General features: G+C 37.0%; 1 protein-coding gene across 1 annotated transcript; it reads right to left on the minus strand.

Annotated features, from left to right (window-relative positions):
- Positions 1-521: 521 nt before the first annotated feature.
- Positions 522-20,531, minus strand: Fgf5 (fibroblast growth factor 5). Its single transcript, XM_070012378.1, has 3 exons — positions 20,165-20,531; positions 12,053-12,156; positions 522-1,058 (listed from the first exon to the last, which is right to left on the minus strand). The coding sequence occupies exons 1-3, from the start codon at positions 20,529-20,531 to the stop codon at positions 711-713; spliced, it is 819 nt and encodes a 272-aa protein (XP_069868479.1). The 3' UTR covers positions 522-710.
- Positions 20,532-21,329: the final 798 nt, after the last annotated feature.

Raw genomic sequence — 21,329 nt, forward strand, 5'->3', positions numbered from 1 at the left:
GCTATGAATTTGTGTCAACACACACAAATCCATGCTGATCCTTTGGTTTTGTGGAGGAGAATTTAAGCATTTGAAAATCTTGAACTAAGCTTACATTATCTGAGGTATGATTAATAAAATAATAAAAAAAACACAGTCAGTTAAAAAATACAAAGGAAATACCCATGTTACACATAAGCTAGGAACACATATGTAATTCAAAAACAGCATTAAAATGATTGTTCATCATATTAATTAGAATAATAAAAGTAAGAAAATATGCTCAATGCAGAGGTACTTTAAGAAAAACAAAACAAAAAAGTTAATAAAATATTTTATCTGCATCAAAATATTCTTTGGAAACCAAAAAAATAAAATGTATCATGTCTGCTCTTTCAAGTGGATCTCTAAAGGTCAGAAAAATACATAGTCCAGACTATTTAACTTTCTGAAAAATGTGGAATTCTAAATATCCCCTAAACACAAAGCAAAAGGCTTTATGTGTTTTTGAGCTGAAGCGGTATACTCCCTGTATTAAAACACAGAATCCAGTTCTGTTAATAGCAAAGAAAGCATTTTTTTTTGTTTTAGTCAAACCAAAACATATGACCTGACTTCCATACAGTCTAAGTTCAGTCTGAGATCGTGTCTGACAGTTCTTCAAAGCTCTGAAGACACCTGCAGAAACTCCTGAGAGTAAAGAGTAGTTTCTCCCAAAATGAAGATGAGAATTATCCAAAGCGGAACTTGAGTCTGTATTTCACTGTATTGGGATTTTTTCGAGGTGTAGACAAGGGGACCTTTGGCTTGACAGGGTTAGGTGGCTTTTTCTTTTCAGGAACGGTAACTGTGAAAGAAAGTTCTGGCTGTTCAGATTGCTTGAATCTTGGTAGAAAGTGGGTGGATATATGCTGTGGTTTCACACGCGGGCTGCAGCCTCTTTTGGCTTTCCCTCTTTTATTCAGGGCCACATACCACTCCCGCCCTGTTTTTTCAGTTCTGTGTATTGCTGAAGCATAGGTATTATAGCTGTTTTCTTGAAATCGCTCCCTGAACTTGCAGTCATCGGTAAATTTGGCCTAAAAGTGGGGAAAAAGGGAAATTAAAGTTGTAGCAATATTTTTCAACATGTAACAAAGCATGAGGACTTAGAACCAAAAAGGAAATCCAAAATTTGATTGATTACTGGCCCCTCTGCTCTGTTTCCTTTTATAAAGACATGCTTGTTTCTTTCAGAGTTCCTTTATAAAATTCTTAAGTTTTGTTTCTATAGTCCTACTTTACTCATCATTTATCACTATATTCTGTTCATTTGGAGACATAATGCCAATGTATTTTCATGTGAGAACTAGAACTTTTCATTTTATTTAATACAGCTAAATGGTTCCTGCTGCAAAAGGAACTTTAAAATTTGTTCTAACGCATTATCGAGAAAACAAAATAGGACTGTATATTAAGAAATAACTGCCTGGTAAAACATGAATGAATACTTGTTTGCAGAAATAGGATCAAATTATTCATTTGAAACAAGCATACGTTTTTCACTGTTATCAGTGTAATTCATGCTGCTGAGAGAGGGGCAACATATGGCCCAATTAATATTGCATGTGCTAAAGTTCTTTAAGGAAAAAATGTATCTTTACACATGTGAAACAGGTCAGTATATCAGATTCCAAGATGAAAAAAAGCCATTTGAGTCATCAGCAAAACGTCATATCTACACACACACACACACACACACACACACACACACACACACACACACACACACACACACACACACACACACACACACAATCAGGCCTTAAAATGCCCGGGAAAAAGCAGGCAACTAGACATGGACCATGGCACAGCTTGATGAACAGAATTGTGACAGCAATATGCAAAAGGCTCACTGACAACTGAGAGGAAGAACATCTTAGAGAGGCAAGGTGGGCAGGAAAGCCATCTTAGAAAACCTCATTTTTGAATCGTGTCTTCAAATATAGTTACTTAGAGTTGCTATAAGAGAGGCGGTGAAATGAGAATTTTCAGGAATCAGAAATGAGGGCTTCAAAGATCAATGTGATACTTTGAACCCCTCTAAGTAGTTTGGTGGTGTGTCATCCATTTGGGAGGGCTAGGAGAAAGAACCAGTGATGAGACTTCCACAGAAAGTCCATAGCAACATTGAAGGCTGTGACTTGCCATTCTGAGGAATTTGAAGACATGTAGTAGAAGACAAACTTGAGTATGGAGTCAGATGTGCCATCAAATACCAATTCTGCCAATTGTGCTCTTAATCTTAAGCTTCTTGTCCACATGCCTTCTGACCACAGGATTATTGCAAAAAAAATCAAAGTATTTGTCCTAGTATAGAGATCTATATCTTTCATCCAAATAAAATAAATCCATAACTCCCAAAGAATTAGCAATCTCGCATGAATCTAGACTACCAGGTTTCTAATTTCATACAGTTCTGTTTGCATAGACCTTTTGGGATTGGGGAAAAAGAAACAGTTCATCTTAATATATAAAATCTCTAAAGGCTGAGTGACTTTATATCAAACAAGAAAAGTTCTCACAGGAATAAAAGAACCCTTTTTTCCTTGCTTTTTCTAATAATGTTTTTCTAAAACATTTTTCTACAATACAGATCCCAACATTGTAATCTAAAAATCTGAATACTGTAAAGCAATTTACAGAGGTCCACAAAGACTTGCGCCAAGTCCTGACAATATCAGAAGAGACCCAAGTACCAGAGTATTTCCAATAGCAGATTACCTTAAATGTAACAGTTTACCTAAGGGACGGCCATATCAGGACTATGAGTTTAACTTCCACCAGTCTACTGATGGTTTTCCAGATTTGGTCTCTAGCAGGCTGAAAGCAAGTGTATTATTAAAGAACTACCACATGTATGTGGAATCATCTCTTCCTGTCCTAGGCCGAGGCCTAGGCTAAGGATGATTGTGATTACATTGCTTTAGAAAATCAGTTACTGCTGCCATTTTTATTACTTTCTTACAAGTTAAATATAGACTTGTCTATAGCTGCGTAGCTCTCATGAGGGCTCTCTCGTTTAATTAGATAATCCCAAAGTTTTATTTTAAAATAAAAGCTACCATCATCTGGAATCTTTCTGACTTCATTAAGGACAAGCATTTTAGAAAGACATGGAACATTTTATTTAATAGAGTGACAGGAGCTAAACCTGTAGCTTAGTGTTAGAACATTTGCTTAGCACATGTGAGAAATATTTTCTTCTTAAAATGTCATTGAGGGGCTGGGAAGGTGGCTTAGTGGTAGAGCGCTTGCCTTGCATGCCTGAGGCCCTGGGTTCGATTCCTCAGCACCACATAAGCAAAAAGAAAAAAGCCGGAAGTGGCGCTGTGGCTCAAGTGGTAGAGTGCTAGCCTTGAACTGAAGAGCTGAGGGACAGCACCCAGGCCCAGAGTTCAGGCCCCACGACTGGACCCCCCCCCCAAAAAAAAATGTCATTGAGGATTGGAGATGTGGCTCAAGTAATGGAGCACATGGCTCTGAGTTCAACTTTCAATTATGCAAAATAAGTCACTAAAATACACACACACACACACACACACACACACACACACACACACACAAGTTCGCTTTAAAACCTATATCAATCCTATCCAAGAATTCCTCAGGAGTGAAAACTCACCTACCATACCCCTAAAATTATTCTAACTAAAGACTTTGTCATTTTCCCCTCCAGACTCATATTGAAAAGATGTTTCTCAAAAGAAGTCCTTTTAAAGAGATGGCTGATCAGGCTGTAGAATTTTCCAGGGTCACCTAGATGTCACTAAGAGTAGAAAGCACAGAGTTCTCAGGACTCACACATTATGCAGCATTTCAGCTGTTCTAATTCCTTCCTGAACACTAGAGTAAAAGCAATAGGACTATTTTGGCTTTCTTAATTGACTTCTTATTTAATGTTTTGTCTGAAAAATTCGTCCACCTCTCACAGAACATAGCCATTTGAACAAATAGTTCAGTGAAACGTTTTTCATCAGGAGATTTAGTTTCTTCTTGAAAGATTGATTGTTCCTGTCAGGATTCCTGGTCCCTCAGGGAAGATAGTAAGCGCAAGTAGTACGTCATTGTACTCACTAACACACCTGGCATATCAGACAATACAGTCACCATATGAATGGATTGCTAAACAAATTTGGATAGTAAGGTTTCTATTCTCATCTTCATGTTTAAGCTCTCCTTTGAATCATGTGCCATCCTTTAATAAAACATTTGCTTCTTTGATAACAGAAATATTTCTCTAGAAAAAATGCAAGAGCTGGGATGTAGCTCAGTGGCAAAGCACTTTCCTAGCAAGCACAATGTCCTAGGTTCCATCCCCAGTACAAAAAATGAAAAAAGAAAAAAAAATGCAGGTTGTCACTCAGTTACGGGGTCAAATAGGGAGGTAAATGTAATTTCAAATAAACCATTGAAATTAAAACAAATCTCTTCACTTCCCTACCACCATTAGCTACCAGGACAAAAATAATCATCATCTCTATTTTTGTTCCAAATTCAGTCTTAATAGATGTTTGACCCTAACACACACCAGGCAGTATGCTGATTGTCACTTCTAGAGAGGAAAACAGCATATATTGTCCTGGTCCTGCCAAGAAAAATAGGTAGATGTATCTTAACTTACTTATCTGGATTCTGTCTTTAATTTTCTTTCATTCATGTTATACTCAACAAGCCATAATTTAAAAGTCAAAATAAAATGCTTAAATCAACTAATTCATTGTAGTTTAATACTGACATTAGTTTTAAATGAGTTTAATATTAATTTTCAGAACAAATAAGTCTTACACAAATTGAACTGTGTTTGAATATTCAAATTATTCCAAGGAGGAAAAATACACTGCCAAAGAAATTAAATTCTTTTTGTAAAAAATAGTAAGAAGATACCATCTTGAGTCTATTCATTTCTTCTTATAAGGAAAAGTCCATTTTAAATAACAGATAACTTTCCAGGTGCTGGTGGCTCACGCCTGTAATCCTAACTATTCAGGCTGAGATCTCAGGATTGCAGTTCAAAGCCAGGGCAGAAAAGTCCATAAGACTCTTATCTTCAATTAACCACTCAAGAATCGGAAGTGGAGCTGTGGTAGAATGCTAGTCTTGAGCAAAAACGCTCAGGGACAGCACCCAAGTCCTGAGTTCAAGTCTCCCAACTAACAAAATAATAAAATAAAATAAAGTAAAAATAACAGATACTTAATGAAAGTCATGTTGATGCCAGGTGGTTTTTCCCTGTAATCTTAGCCATAGAAGCAAGCCTGTGCTCCATATTCAGACCTTGACTCAGAAATTGTGTATGTGTGTATGTGTGTGTGGGGGGGGGGGGGCTGGGGGCAGGGAAAACAGGACGTTGTTGATCAAGTTTTTAAAAAGCCAAACTTAGGCAAAATAGAACACTCTAGAAAAGACTAATTCTATCAAATTGTAATTAAACAGAGGATCAATTAAACCAAATAGATAATTCTTTCTGAAACAATATTCTTAAAAATCTGTTAACAGAGATGTTTCTTAGCAACGATCATATATTCTATGATGATGGAGGGTCTTGTTAATGAATGAATGGGAGCAATGCAAATGCCAGTTCTCAGAACACAGTTCTCAGCTATAGAAGGGATATGAACAGTGATGCTAGTATAAACCTCGGACTTTGTGAACTATTTAATCACTTTTAAGTCTCCATTTCAATTAGTTGTTTTTTTATTTGTCTCTTTCTCCTGAGAAAACCATATTAAGAAATAATAAGTACAAAAATTGAGATGTTACTATGGACTGTAACAAAACAATTATTGACCAAATCATGTTCTAGGCAGTTTCCTTTTTGCGTGCATATTCATGTGGCAGGTTCTTCTATCTCTATTCAGAGGCAGAGGACTTCTGTTGTGTTCTTTTTTTTTTCCAGAAACTGACTTAAAATGACTCCAGGAGTCAGTTCAAATGTGGATTTTTTTTCTAAGCCTTATGTCCAAAGATTGTTTTAGTTCTTGTGAGGAGAAGAACTTAAATGTACTGCCTCAGTCAGCATCCTGGGTGATTCTGATACAGGTGAAGTAAAGATCAAATCAGGAAAAAAGTAAAGGATGACAGACACTTTCTTTCTGATACCCTTAATTGTTCTAAAAATCTGGGCTATTCAAGGCTACTACTATCAAATACCAGTTCACTAATCTATTTACCTTTTATAGTAATTCAGTGACTATTCAGATACTATTATTTGACTTTCAATCAGGGAAATAAAAAAATCAATCCATTTAAATCCTTGTGCTTACCACATGCCAGATTGGGCATATGACTTACGTCTAACTTCTGATTCCTAATGTCCTTTCTAATAATTATGTAGGATAACCAAATCTGTCTCTCAACTTTTTTTCAAGTCCTTCCAAGTTAAAATACTGATAAATGCCAAGTGCCATTCCCCAAACCATCAGTGAAATGTAATACCATCCCTTCTTTTAGGTCAACATGCATCTCTGATGCTGCACATCAGTTCATTGAACACAAATTTCCTCAGTGAAGTCCACCTTCTCACCAGACTTGCACAGTGAAACATCACTGTATTTGATTTTGGTACTTGTATCTTGTACATACCTTTATCTGATTTGGGGAAGGGTAGAGGAACAACTAAAGGGTGAGACAAAGGACAAAGGGTGAACCAACGCAACCATGATACTCGCAAGACAGTATGTTGGAAATCAACTTTACAACTTGAGAGAGGGGTTGGAGGGGAAGGCAAATGGGAGAAAAATGAGGGAGGGGTAGCAATGTTCAATAATAAATGTACCATTACCATACATATACAACTGTAACCCCTCTCTACATCACCTTGACAATAAAATTAAATTTAAAAAGCAAATTTAAATGGCAATGACAAAGCTTTGTGTGTGTGTGTGGTGGCAGGGGGAGGGGGTGACCAGAATTACTGGGCATCTAATTTTTACTATGTCACAGGAAACCAGTTCAGGGGAAAGGATGTTTCTTTGCAAATGTCTTGCTGTAGTTTACCGTCTTGACCCACAAAGTAGAGTTTACTAGATTATTTTTTTAATGATGATAAGACCTATTGTCCCATATCCACTTTCATCAAACATGCTCAGCTTTAGGGGCTGTCAACTCCTCCTTTCTGAGCTCCCAGTGCCGGAAGTCCAGCCTAGACTCTCCCCTAGATAAGCCAGCTGGCACCCTGTGAATCCAGAAAAGGAGGGTTCTCTAGTCCTTCCTTAAGCTGATCAAGGGTGCATTCCATGCCTGTTTCGTAAACTCTGCAATTAGCCTCCTTCCAAACATGATCCTCTAAAACCTTGAGAAACAAAAATAATTCTACCACATGTTTCACTTGGGATCTTTAAAATTAGCTAACATGTTTTTCCCCCAACAGACAACAAGCAATCAAGCTTTATGAAAGAGTAAAGAGAATATGGCACTGCCTTTCCTAGGATATAGATATATAGATATATATTTACTGTATTTTCTTTATCCATTTATTTTTTAGAGAAATTAAACCATATGGATAGCAAGACTTTCCCCCCAAATAACAAGATTATGACTAGGAAATTCTTGCTTTTTGCAGAGTGTGAGATTAGAAATTTGGCTCCCAAATTGGTTTTGACGAAAGGAAAGCTCAGCCTATGATGAACATTAAGTCTGGGGCCAAGCATAAAAGGTCAATACAAAGTAGGGTTTTAGAGGCTAGCCTAAATAACACAGTTGCCTAAGCTCAAAATTAGGAAGAAAGAAACTGTGAATAGTCAACCAGTTGACAGCATATTCAGGAGGATCCGTTTAAATACTAAGTTGAATGCTTTTCAAATTCTAAGTGTTCTATATGTATTAACTCATGTGGTTACTACAATTTTGGTACTTTTACTATTGATAAAACCAAAGAATAGAAATACTAAATATAATGACCCAGTAAATGGTATATAGCGCAGCCTTAGGCAATCAGACTGTACACTCAACCACGCAGTCAATGGCTTTTTTCCCCCCAATGGCTTTTACTCTTAACATCAGAACCCACCTCAGAAAAATTCAGGAAACTTCTTTGAGGGTTCAATAAGGACTCACTCTGAATAAACAGGAACACACAGAGGGGTAGTCACAGGCAGGGAAGGGCATAGTCTGAGAACGTGAAGATCAAGGATGGCCCTGACTTTTGCAGCGCTCTGGGAAGCAATTACCTCTTTCTACTCTCCATGATGCCTGACACATTTTGACAAGGAGAAGACAACAAACCTTATTCTGTAAGGAATGTTTGAAAACCACTGCATGGTAAGAACTTGTCTGTTTTATATATTTAAAGTATACTAAAAGTTTTAAGGAAAGTTGAAACCAATCAGGGAACCTCAGGTATGTAGACAGGTGGGGCTGAAAACAAAACAAAACAAAACAAAACCAAAAAGCTCATGGAATTGACAAACAGCACACACAAAGAAAATGTCCCCAGCATCAATGTCTCCTAAATCTAACTGCTCCATCCTAACATTGTTTTAATCTTTGTATCCACTGACAATGAGAGCAAATGAAGACTTCTATGAACAAAGCAACTATTTTTACTTTTTTGAACGTTCATCTGGAGAGGAGTTCCTTATGAGACACATCATTACATTGAAGAACCAACACTTAGAAAAGTCTGTGTTCAGTTCTATGGCAGATGTAGTCCCAACTCTCTAGACTCTAAAATCAAGTACTGGAGATAAAAGTGATAAATGGAAATGTTGAGGAAAGTCTAGGACAAAAAGGAGTTCGGAATCAGAGAGAGAAAGAGGAGCTGGTCAGAGAGAAAAAGAAAGAGAGAGACAAGAAGAAGGAAATTTGTTGCTTTGCATGTCTAAAATTTCCTACTTATTTAGCTGAGTGTTTGAATTACTCTTAGGAAGTAATTTATAGTGCTCATTTTTAACATTATGTGCAAATATTAAGTCCTGCACTTAATTGATCCTATAAATAGATAGAAACAATGTAATTGGTCTCAAATATAGTACATAATTTTAAGTAAACTTTCATCTACAGAGTTTTATAGTATTTAAAGAAGAAAAAGTAGGAGGGCATAGTTTTAGGTCCAATCACTTTACTTTGTAACCTTAGGAAAACAGTTCACATCTCTTGATTCTTTCCTCACCTCATTATCTAATAAGATAGTGTAAGTGAAAGAAATTTTACAGAACTACCCCTGCCTGGTAACTAATTAATACTCTATTGGCATAAAAAATCAGGTTGAAAATTGACCATTACCTATGAATATTTTCATTGTAATAGGAGAGGACTTGCCCCCAAATTACATCAATACTTCAGATTTCTAATTCTCACTTACTTTGTAAATACAACCTTATAGATACTCTATATGCCACGGTACAACTCTTAAATTACATGTCTAATATATATTTAATCTTAGCCTTTTATGGCAACACTGTGATTGTATACAAATTAAATCTAATAAAATAATCACATTTAAAGTTATAAAGACATATTTTCAACATGCTTAATTAGAAACTGAAAACAGGAAAGAAACCAGCTGGGCATAAAACTGATAATTACTAGGATTAATACTTATTTCTTAGATCAAATTCTTTAAAAATAAATCACTTTATAATTTAATTAGGTTTCCAGCTAGTAAAAAAAAACACACAGTGCTAGTAAAAGCTCAGATAAGAGAAAGTAGTTTGGACAATAGGTTTAAAAGAATCCACATAATCATGGGGCTTAATTTTTTTATCTACGATTCAGCTCAAAGTCACCAGAATGACTTTTTTATCAAAGAGCATTGGTGAATGACAGGAGCAAGACTTGCTTTGTAGTGTGTAAAAGTCATTATTCCATGAAATAACTTTAGCCTGCCAAGAAGAGAAAGAATAACAGATGCTGTTTTTGCATTATCTGCATTATTCCCACTAGTCCTCCTTAGACATTTGGGTCAGATTTCTAGAAATTTGTTACTTGCTTTTGACAGAGGAATCATGTATCCTAACCTCTTGGTTTGACCTTTCTAATTGGCATCCATTTATAATACTTTACTGTCTGTGGCAATTATCTTAAGCAGGTCCAAGTTTCATCTAATTTTTGCATAGACTTGTGCATAAATCAAAATTGTTTTCAAAGTGAAGATTTTTACCCATAACAAACAAAGCAATAAAAGTCCCTTCACACATATTGTACATTATTATGATTTTTAGAGTTTGAAGATGTTCCAATCTTTTACAACCTTAAAGTACACTGAGGAGAGATTAATCTGTTCAGAAGTATTTAATCATTATTTTCAAAGCCATATGTAGATTTTTAAAATTCAAATATTGTATTAAATAAAATGAAATGTCTGTCTTTCATAATTTTGTTTCTTAAGAGAAATAAATGAAAACACCAATTATATTCAATTGCTCAATCTGAATGGTTATTTTATAAATATTATATCATAACTTGCAACAGTGCAATAATCAGCTCAGAAAATGAAAAAGAGAAATTATAATTCTGCTAGTAAGTGAGTTCAGAATCTAACAAGTTTTCAAGCTCTTTAAGTAAACCAAGACTGGTAAATTATTGTATTTATATTATATATAACTTATTACATATGATAATAGGTAATATTTATTGAGTATTTAAAGTATCAAGTACTGTTTTAAGCACATGATACATATTGATTCATTTAAATAACTACAGAACTCGCTCCATCGCTACAGTATTCTTTAAAAATTATTGGCAAATCACCTCTGGATGCTAAGGAATGGAAAGTTGCAAAGTCTTATACATAGAACCAAGAAGAAATCTCACTGAAATTGTAAAGATCTATACAATTAAAAAAATACAAATAAGTTTAAGTTGGTTATACTATTAATTGAAAATCATCAAAATACTTTGAAAATTTGGAGAGTAATATTTTGGCCATCTATTTAATACAAACTAAAGAAAATAAAGAACTGACACAGAAATACCACAGGGAAAAAAGCTTAAATCACTTCTAAGTGTCATGAATATTAATACAAATAAACAAATTCTGAGAGTGGGAAACTTAATCTAGACATATTTTGTTAACTTTTAAATATCTCATATTTTCCAGTTGGCTGAACATTTTCATAACAAAGCAAAGAAATAATTTATAGATTGATCATAAAACATAGAAGTGCAGCCGGGCGCCAATGGCTCATGTCTGTAATCCTAGCTACTCAGGAGGCTGTAAACTCAGGATCGTGGTTCAAAGCCAGCCCAGGCAGGAATGGTCATGAGACTCTTATCTACAATAAACCATTCAGAAAACTAGAAGTGGCGCTGTGGCTCAAGTGGTAGAGAGCTAGCCTTGATCTGAAGAGCTCAGGGACAGCACCCAGGCCCAGAGTTCAAGCCCCATGATTGACTATATATATATATATATATATATATATATATATATATATATGGAGAGAGAGAGAACACTGAAATTTTTTTCCTTTTTGAATTGTGAAAATACTATACAGAGGAGTTTTTAAGAGCAAAATTAGTCTTTAATAGCCATTATATTTGATCTGACAAAAATACAAAATAAAATATAAAAGTCCTCAAATTCATCAATTTTCCCTATGAGATATCTGAGTTAATCATGGTTTCTCCCTTACTAACGTTTTTAAGGAAAAATAACTACTTTCATTCATGTTTCAGCATCATGAGTCATTTACAAACTTAATATTAAGCACTAAACACACATGCCATCACATCAACCTGTAAAATTAAACTGCTATATAATATCTTATTACCATAATAGCGCTCTCTCTTCCTTGGGCCTTTCTAAGACATAAAAGGTATCAACTATTCTGAGAGGGCTATTTCCAAATGCATTTACCTCTGAAATTTTGTCAGGTTATATAATACCTTTACAAAAAAAATCCCAAAATACTTAAATGATTACTAATAGACATGCAAACAGTTCTCTTGGCTATAAGTATGTATTATAAGAAAAAATTTTAAATTCTCTGAGCAAGTTGTCAGCCTTATCAACTAATTGGGAAGTCACTTCATAGCACGTTACAAAAGTAAAATCTTCATAATACCTTTAGCAAATATAAATGATTCTACTTACACTTGCATGGAGTTTTCCTTTTTTTGACATCGCTAAAAATTTGTTGCTGAAAACTCCTCGTATTCCTACAATCCCCTGAGACACAGCAAATATTTCCAAAATACCTAGGATGACAGAAATCCCAAAATAAAACACAAACTCTTCTACATATCCTTGTGAAGAATTAAATTTCTACATATGCTTTATTACTGCAAGTAAAAACATAGTACTTAAGACACTTATTTTTTGTGCTATTCACTATGTTAAAATGGCTTGCATTCAAGTATTAATTTATGATGATTAATTTCAAAGCTTAAAAGTTTGGTTCTGCTTCATCAGTACTTCCTATTTTTATTGTACATAACAAGTTGCTTTTAGTAAAAAAAAAAGCTTGATAATAGACTATTTTCAAGTTCTAAAAGAAAAGACATCTTCTAACTCTTAAAAACTAATTTGCATTCATTATAATTGGCACTGAAAACAATATACCACTTTAAGTATAAGTCATTCCAAAGCCTGGAAAAGAGCTGTAATTTACATAAAATAAATCCCTCTTCGCAAATTATCGCAAATTAAAAGTATATACCATACGTAATTGTTTCTGGTGGTTCCCTTAAATTCTATACATACCAAGATACTGAAAATGTAATAACTTGAAATTATTATCTCAGTGAACTGTTTGATGGATTATGCTTTGAGACACATTGCATTTTAATCATGTCCTAAAAAATTAATGAGATATGTTATTTCATTATTGTTACTATTTTGTAACTTCTGACATAGGTAGTTTTAGTATGTCTTTCTCCTTCAGTATTGCAAAATCCACATCTACTGAGTCGTGAGAATTGCTCACCACAATTCAAATATTTTAAGATAAAAGTCACAATCATATACATATACATATAATTGGGAAGGCTGCTCATTTAGCATAAAATCACATAGAATTTTATATGAGAAAGCATAATGTTTTGTTAGTTACCTGAAATTGCAATAAGTAAACACATAAAACAAAGTTCACTAGACCTAAGAAAGAATCTTTATTAGAAGGAACAAAGGGAAGCAGGAAAAAAGGAAAAGAAAGAGGGAAGGATAAAGAATATCCCAAAATGTTAATGTATACTGCTTGAAGCATTTATACTAAAATTATACATACAAAATTCATTTGACAAAAAAAGAGTATATATAATGTATATGAATAAATTTTGAGCAAGTGCATACCACAATGAAAACTGAGCACCTATAATTGTAACAAATATTGCTTCTTACTTGGTTTCTTAAAAATAATTGGTTAGAAAGTACATGGAGAAAGGGAAATAACTCAAACAATACTTTCATTACGAATATTCTTGGCTCAGAAAAAAATAAAACATATCTTAGGAAAACTTCGGCTACAACTTAGGGTTTTTTCTTTTCTTTTCTTTTTCTTTTGTGCCAGGCCTGAAGCCTAAGAGCTGTCCTTGAGTTTTTAGGCTCAAGTCTGGCACTCTACTACTTGAACCACAGCTCTAGTTTTTGGTAGTTTTTGTTGGCTATTATAATAGTCTCATGGACGTTCCTGCCTGAGCTGGCTTCAAACCATGATCCTCAAATCTCAGCTTCCTAAGTAGCTAGGAATAGAGGCATTAGCACCTGGCTTCCAGCAATAACAATAAAATATTTATTTTTATGGAAAAAGGGAGGAAATAAGTTACTTTTACTTTAGTAAGAAACTAATAAAAGGGGGCTGGGAAGGTGGCTCAGTGGTAGAGCACTTGCCTTGCATGCTCGAGGCCCTGGGTTCAATTCTTCAGCACCACATAAGAAAAAAGCCGGAAGTGGCGCTGTGGCTCAGGTGGTGGAGTGCTAGCCTTGAGCTGAAGAGCTGAGGGACAGTGCCCAGGCCCAGAGTTCAGGCCCCACGACTGGACCCAAAAAAAAAAAAAAAAAAGAAACTAATAAAAAAAAAAAGATGCCCCATACATCTTTTCCTTCAGAATGTTTTAAAAATGCTGTTTGCATTAGAATTTGTAACAAAAGTTGTCCAACAGTGATACACACAAAAGATTTCAAAGAATTGTCACTGTAACATATAGCAAAGTACATAGACTACATTTTTAGTTAATTACACTACTCTACAGATATATAAGCTGTACATACTTTATATAAAATATAAATTACTTATATAAATATAATTGCATATTTCATATACGTATTTAAAGTATTTTATACAAATGCAAATTAAGTAGTGTGTTTACAACTATTAAATTACCACTCAACCATGTTAGCATGTCACTGTATCATATAGCAAAGTACACAGACTACAATTTTAGTTAATTACACTACTCTACAGATATATAAGCGCTACATACTTTATATAAAAATATAAATTATATAAATATGATTGCATATTTCATATATGTATATAAAGTATTTTATGCAAATGTAAACTAAGTAGTGTATTTACAACCACTAAATTACGAATCTACCATGTTAACATAGTGTATTTAACTTTACAAAGTTAAATTACAAAGGCATAATATAATAGCATTGCTAAAATATGCCCAGAACATCTGATACAAGAATGATATTGGGAACATTACATATTTATTTTAGATATTTTGCAGAGCATGATTTGCTTGTGAATTCTGTATAAACATTTGTTGTCAAAAACAAGACAAGAAAACATAAAAAAAAAACTTTCTATGTGCGTTGATAAATACAAAGGAGACAATGTGGAGCTGGTTGAAAAGTAGACTAGGCTACTATTGATGTATGCATTGTTAGATGCATTGTTAGAAGTTTTTATTTCATTCTCTGGAAAATTATCTGGCATGATAAATGCAAATCAATTGTATATTAATGAAAACTATATGATAATACTAACAAAAATCCTTCTCATAAGCATGTGTTTTCAAGCTGACTTTCAAGATCCTGAGATAAAAGGGCTTCATAAATACTTACTTAATAAAAATGCTACTTCTTATATGTTATTTTTAAAAGAAAACTCATTTTGACCCATTTAACTTGCATATGTAAATACATTGTGCAATCTGTGTATATACAGAGTATATAACTTCCATTGCAATGAATTCTATAGACTGTGTGAGATTTTTTTCCTAATAAATTTCTGTGTACAAATGAGTTCTTACCAGAGGGTAGAAAGAGCTGATAATTTTAAGAAATTGAACCAGAAGCTTAAAAACAAATGTTTATACAACAAATTCTATTTATTACAGTGAAGAACAGTAAACAGAGAAAAGTGCACTTAAATTTTTTAAATTATTTTTCACACAAGCAAACATCAGTATTGATGTTTTAAATGTTAATGTAATTATGGTTTAAAATTGGACTCACTATTAAGATTATGACACTGCAATATTAGAAATGCTTTCACATTATCTTATTTTTTAGAAGATTGGTGTAAATTCTATCTGCCTCACAATGTAACTTCCTGCTCCCTTTCCTGAAATATAGCAGGCTATTTTACTTATTTTACAATACCTCATACAATACTTCAATAGCTCATTAGAGAATTGCTCATAGTATTTTAAGCCCATGTACATTATACTGCCCATTTATAAATTCCAGAAAACATTTTTCTACCATTGACTTTTTTATGACTTAGCATTGGGGGGGGAGGGGGGTGTCAGTGAAAATCCATAGTGTTTGCCTTATGAGTGCCAAGATCGTATACTTCAGCAAAGTCATATAAGATAAAGCTTGTCTCACAGATCATAGTCAATGACTGCCTGAAGCTTCAGTTGTCTTCTCTGACACTCACAGAATCATTTTCCCTGCTTCAAGACAACTGATATGTATTCATATAAGGACATGTGTTCTGGTTACTGCTCTTTTGGTCATCTCCTATTTGATGGTGGGGCTGCTTCCATATAAATTAACTCACAAGAGAGTATTAGTGATGGTGTGTTATCTTCCCTAAGGTATTCATGTTGAGGAGAACTAAAAGAAGTGGGTCAATAATTCACATAAGGAAGTCTCCCTTGGTAGAATTTCAGGGTGGACATCTAGGTGGAGAGAGAGGCAAGAATTTCTTGGTGCATCTGAGATTACATACCCAGTTTATTCTACTTAATTTAATTTTACTTAGTTTAATTTTATTTATTTAAATAAACTTATTAAGGAAATTTAATTCAATAAGAAAACACATGTAGGTATTTTGTTTTACCTTAATCCTATACAGATTACTAATATAGAAGTACTCTTGATAACAACAGAGTTACAGACTTGATGACTAAATCTAGAATAATATAGATACCCCATTTGTGCAGAAGCTTCAAACTGCTCATCTAAAAATTCCTAAAGAAGAATATTTTAAAACTGAAGTTTCTTTACATGCATCCATGTAATAATAGGTATGCTATGCCACTTTATCAAATCTGAGATTTATTAAGTAACAAAATTTCCACTTGAGCTCCAAACAATTGATTCAATCCTGGTTTATAAAGGCCTGGTTTATCAAGGTTTATGTGGTTTATCAAGGGTTAATGACTAATGACACCAACTAATAGCAATCCAGAGTTTTAAAAAAATTAGTAAAATTTAGAGTTTCTGTCATAAAAATGTAAATGAGATCTTTTACATTCTCTGTGAATGCTCTGGCTTACATAGCCATAAGTTTCAACTTTTCCTCCCTGGATTGAGTCACTTGATTTCTTAATTTTACTGGTACCAGGTAAGTCAATTGGAACCTTAGGTCATAAAGATACTTGGAAGCATGGAAGTTAAATAAATTGGTTTGTTCCTGCACAATGGTTGGATTATTCATTTTTCTTATTTATTTTTTATGTATTTGTCTTATTTATTTTCTTCATCTTTCCCTAATATTTCCTCATAATAAAGGATTTTTTGCAATAAATGTGGTTTTCTTTTCTATTTTTAAAACTTGGGATCGTTACTGTTTAAAAGAAATTAAGACTGGACTAAGTGACACATCTAAACTAAAGAAATCATATTTTAATATGTATGAGCAGACTATAGTTCTGATTATAAGACTAGAAAATATTCACAATTTGAAAAAATATTTATTGTTGAATGCAAACTGTGAATACACAGATATTCATTCTGTCTGACAAATAAAATTACTGGGCTTAATAGCTACTAGAGTGAAATTCCAGGGCAAAATGTTCACTTTTTCTGAAGTAGCTGGCTTATAGAAAAGAAGAATATCAATTTTCTATTCTTGCTAACTCTCTGACAGTAGTAGAACCAGATGATAATGGAAAACCAATCTATCCTCTCTGATCTTTGACCCAGCTCACCCAGCCTCTCTTGTAAGACACAGTATTTCTTCAGATGCTCTAAGCAAAAGTCCATGACCAACACCACAGTTTATATAATGTCCGGAAACTATCCAGGGCTATCTTCAAAGAGGTGAATGACCAACTGCAATTAGCAAGCTGTTGCTGCTCCTTTTTCGTAGCTATCTTAGGACAGAGACCCTTTTTAACTTTCTCAATTATATACCAACCTACTCAATATAAGATTGTGCTATATAGTCTTAATTGAACAACAGTAGTAAAATTTTACAAAGCAGTATTGACCCGCCCAGCCATCACAAAGCCATCATTATGACTTGAAAATTTTAAGACATACTTTCCTCTGTGAAAACAAACAAATGAAACAACAAAGCTAGCACCAAAATAACCATATTTCGTGCAGTGTGTCTTCTACAACAAGTGCACGAATGGACAAATAAGTGAATAAAAGCAATTCATGTGAAAGACACAGACTGAACACTGGATTGTTTTGAACAGTAAGACTTTAGGAAAGAGCTAATTACATTTTATGCAGTCACTGTTCAGGTGACATTCCTGCTCTTTTGAAGACATTTTTTAAGATGGTTTTAAAAATAAGTTGTATTTTGTTTAAAAACAGATAATGGGTCAATGTCTTCTTTAGCTGAAATGCTTTTCTTTGTTGATCAGTTCTTCCTCACTAGCAAGGCCTAGCTATAAAATCTTTAATTGCGGTGTCTTTGTAGAGGAAAGGGTAAATGTTTTGGGAATGTGCCTTGTTTTCAGAGATCCCTAGACACATTGATTTAGCTCCTGGGCTCCAACTGCTGCTTGCTGCCTGGCCACTTTGGGACTTTCCTTAAGCACACAAAGGTTATCCTGGGCTGGCACTGATTTCATAGGTAAACTACAAAAACAGAATAGGGGTTGTTTTTTTTTTCCTGAAAAGAAGAGGGAAGATTTCTCAGTAGAGAATAAGCTCAGGTGTCTGACAATCTACAATGTGAGACAGATAAATAGAAATACAAACACAAGTAATCTTCTGTGCTTCTAAGTATCAGAAAACTCACCTTCACTGGAACAGATTGTTTTTTTTTTCCTCCCAAAGATGGGAGTTATTTGATAGGACGAAATAAACTTTAAACCCCCAAAATAGGTTTCTCTGAGGAGCTTAGGTATTGCATGTGGCCCACCCTCTTCTGAGTGCTCAGATTCACCTCAGTGTGTGTGTGTGCCTAAACCAGCTGGAATCTTAAAACCTAAAAGATTAAACACATGCAACGCTCAGAAGATGAACCTGCTCCTATCCTGGTAAGAATCACTAGGGTTTTTGCTCCTTGCCCCCTAACCCTTCCAGAGACTTGTCAGCCAACCTCCCCCAACCTCCCCTGCCATTGATGTTTGCACCCCTGAAAGAAGCACTTCATGGGCCCCTGCTAGACTGTCAGCACTCTTTGAAGCCTGCACTGCTGGCTCCTCCTGAATAAGAAGCCTAGTATGCCAAAAAGGCCTTTGACAACAAGTTAGGTACACTTGTGAGCTAACCCGCTGATAGGAGGGCAGGTGACTGTGCCTAGGATTCTATTTCCTGGCCATATTTCCTCTCTTCCTGGGTATCCCAGAGGCCCGAGCTGTGCTTTTTATATGGCTGACTAATCTCACCTCTTTCTCCCTTCCCCCCAAGAAAAGCAATCCCCAAGCCACCTTTCAACCATCTTTCCCCTCAGCTTCCTAGAGGCAGTGTGAGACATGAGAGGAGCACTTGTGATGCTCTAGAAAGTTAGTGGAAGGAAGGAGAGAGAGAGAGAGAGAGAGAGAGAGAGAGAGAGAGAGAGACAGACAGACAGACAGACAGACAGACAGACAGACAGACAGACAGACAGACACAGACAGACAGACAGACAGACAGACAGAGAGACAGAGAGAGAGAGGGAGGGAGGGAGGGAGGGAGGGAGGGAGGGAGAGAGACTAATGGGGAAACCCAGAAAGACAATGTATAACTTGTTTTCATCTTTAAAAGTTCTGCACTGTATAATACTGACTGTATTAGCCAGTATTTTGCTTAAATAAATAACTTCCCTCTCATTGTCCTTGGGGACCAATGAAAAAGCTGGCCAGCCTTCTCACAAGGTCTTAACACACTGAACATCGCTAAACCCAATTCCTGGAGTTAGTAATCACAATGTTCATCATGTCTTCTCAGAACATACCCAGTTTTCCAGACCTCACTGCCTTCTTTCAGACAGGAACCTCTGCTTCCCCTATCTATATGGATCTATCCATCTAGCCAAATATAGATACAGACAGATAAATAGATGACAGATCAAACGCATGTGCACATAGACATCTACACATTTAGGTGTATGCATATGCTCATACGATACTAATTGGGGATTCACGGTAGCACGTAGAGCAAAGAAGTATTGGAGTTCTCATTCCTCAAACAAACCGACCAACCAACTTAAGCTATGCATAGGAAAACATGATGCACTTTGACTCCTAGTGACAAACGCCAGCCCCAGCCTAGTTTGTAAGCCGAAGGTGAGAAATCGTTCGAGAAGGAAGGAAGTGCCGGGGAAGGGGAAGCTTTTCTCTAGGCAGGGTTAGAAGCTCATCTTTGGGACCAAGGCATCCTGGCAGCAAGGTGCCTGTCCGGGAAAGAGCCTGTGGGTAACCTGTACCTCCAAAATCGCAGTGGCTCATGCCCAAGCGAGGGGTGCGTGTGCGCCATCAAGACGCATCTCCATCCAGGCTCTCCCCGGGCAGTTTTCTGGGACCAGGGGCTGCGTCCCAGAAGCTGGGGCTCCAGGATGTGAACCCGGGAATGCCCAGCCGCGTGCCCTGCTACCTCTCTACCATCCCGCCTAGCACAGGTTTGGAAGGAGAGCAAACAACTTACTTAACATATTGGCTTCGTGGGAACCATTGACTTTGCCATCCGGGTAGATCTGCAGATGGAACCCGATGCCCACTCTGCAGTAGAGGCTGCCGGTGCGACGCCCCGAGGGGCTCCACTGGAAGCTGCCCTGCTCGGCGCCGCTCCCCGGGCTGCCCGAAGACGCCAGGGAGGCGGAGGAAGAGGAGGCAGAGGAAGACGAGGACCAACGCGCGCTACTACTATTCCCACGGTCGCCGGAGTCCCCCGGGTTCTTGTCCGTGACAGCCGATCCGAGTTGCCCTTTGGGGGCCAGACGCTTCTCCCCGTGAGCCCAAGCACTGACGATCAGGTGGCTGAGGAAGAGGAGGAGGAGGAAGGGCAAGCTCATGCTTCCAGCCGCGGGGGTCCTAAGTGCATCTTGTAGGGTTGCTTCTGGGCTCTGTAGCCCCCGCGCGGCTGCGAGCCTCTGGCGCTGCCCCCCTCGCCGCCCTGGGTGGACATAGCCTCGGGGAAGAGAGAGGGAGAGAGAGAGAGAGAGATGAGAGAGAGAGAGAGACGAAAGAGAGAGAGAGAGAGAGAGGCCACCCGAGCGGATCTCGCGCTGGCACAGGGATATTTATAACGCCAGTGATCTCACTGCTCCGTGAACGCCTGCGAAGCTTCCCCTCACCCCGCTTTGTGTACTCACTGGGGCCGGTGCGGGGAGGGAGCCTCTGGGTCCCCGGGGGCGGGGAGGGGGGTGTGCAGGAAGGAGGAGATGGGAGAGAGTGAGTGGGAGGAGAGGCCGGCTGCACCCCGGACGCTGGGTGCGCCCACACCAGGGCCGCGCACCCCAAAGCCGTTCTCAAGCGCCACGCCGCCGCCACCTCCCTCTCCACCTGGACCCAGACACCGCGACAACCCACACCGCGCGCGCGGAATTCGGTTCCCAGTTGAGTCCTCCAGGGACCTAGACAGAAACCTGGAGGGGTGGGGGGGGGCGGGGAGAGGGGGAGATGAAGGGATGGGGAAGGGGGGTGGGAACGTGGGAATCGGGCTTGCCTCTTTTGCCACCTCTACCGCGCACAAGTGTCCCGGCAGGCAGTACACGCTTCACTACCCGGTGCCCTGATGTCTTTCCAGATTGCTCTTCTTTTTGCCAGCTAGATTCCATCAGCTCCTCCTCCCCACTGCCCCCTGGCAAGGG

Source organism: Dipodomys merriami, unplaced genomic scaffold (genome assembly GCF_024711535.1).
Source record: "Dipodomys merriami isolate MVZ:Mamm:240054 unplaced genomic scaffold, mDipMer1.0.p SCAF_9, whole genome shotgun sequence".
NCBI lineage: Eukaryota > Metazoa > Chordata > Mammalia > Rodentia > Heteromyidae > Dipodomys > Dipodomys merriami.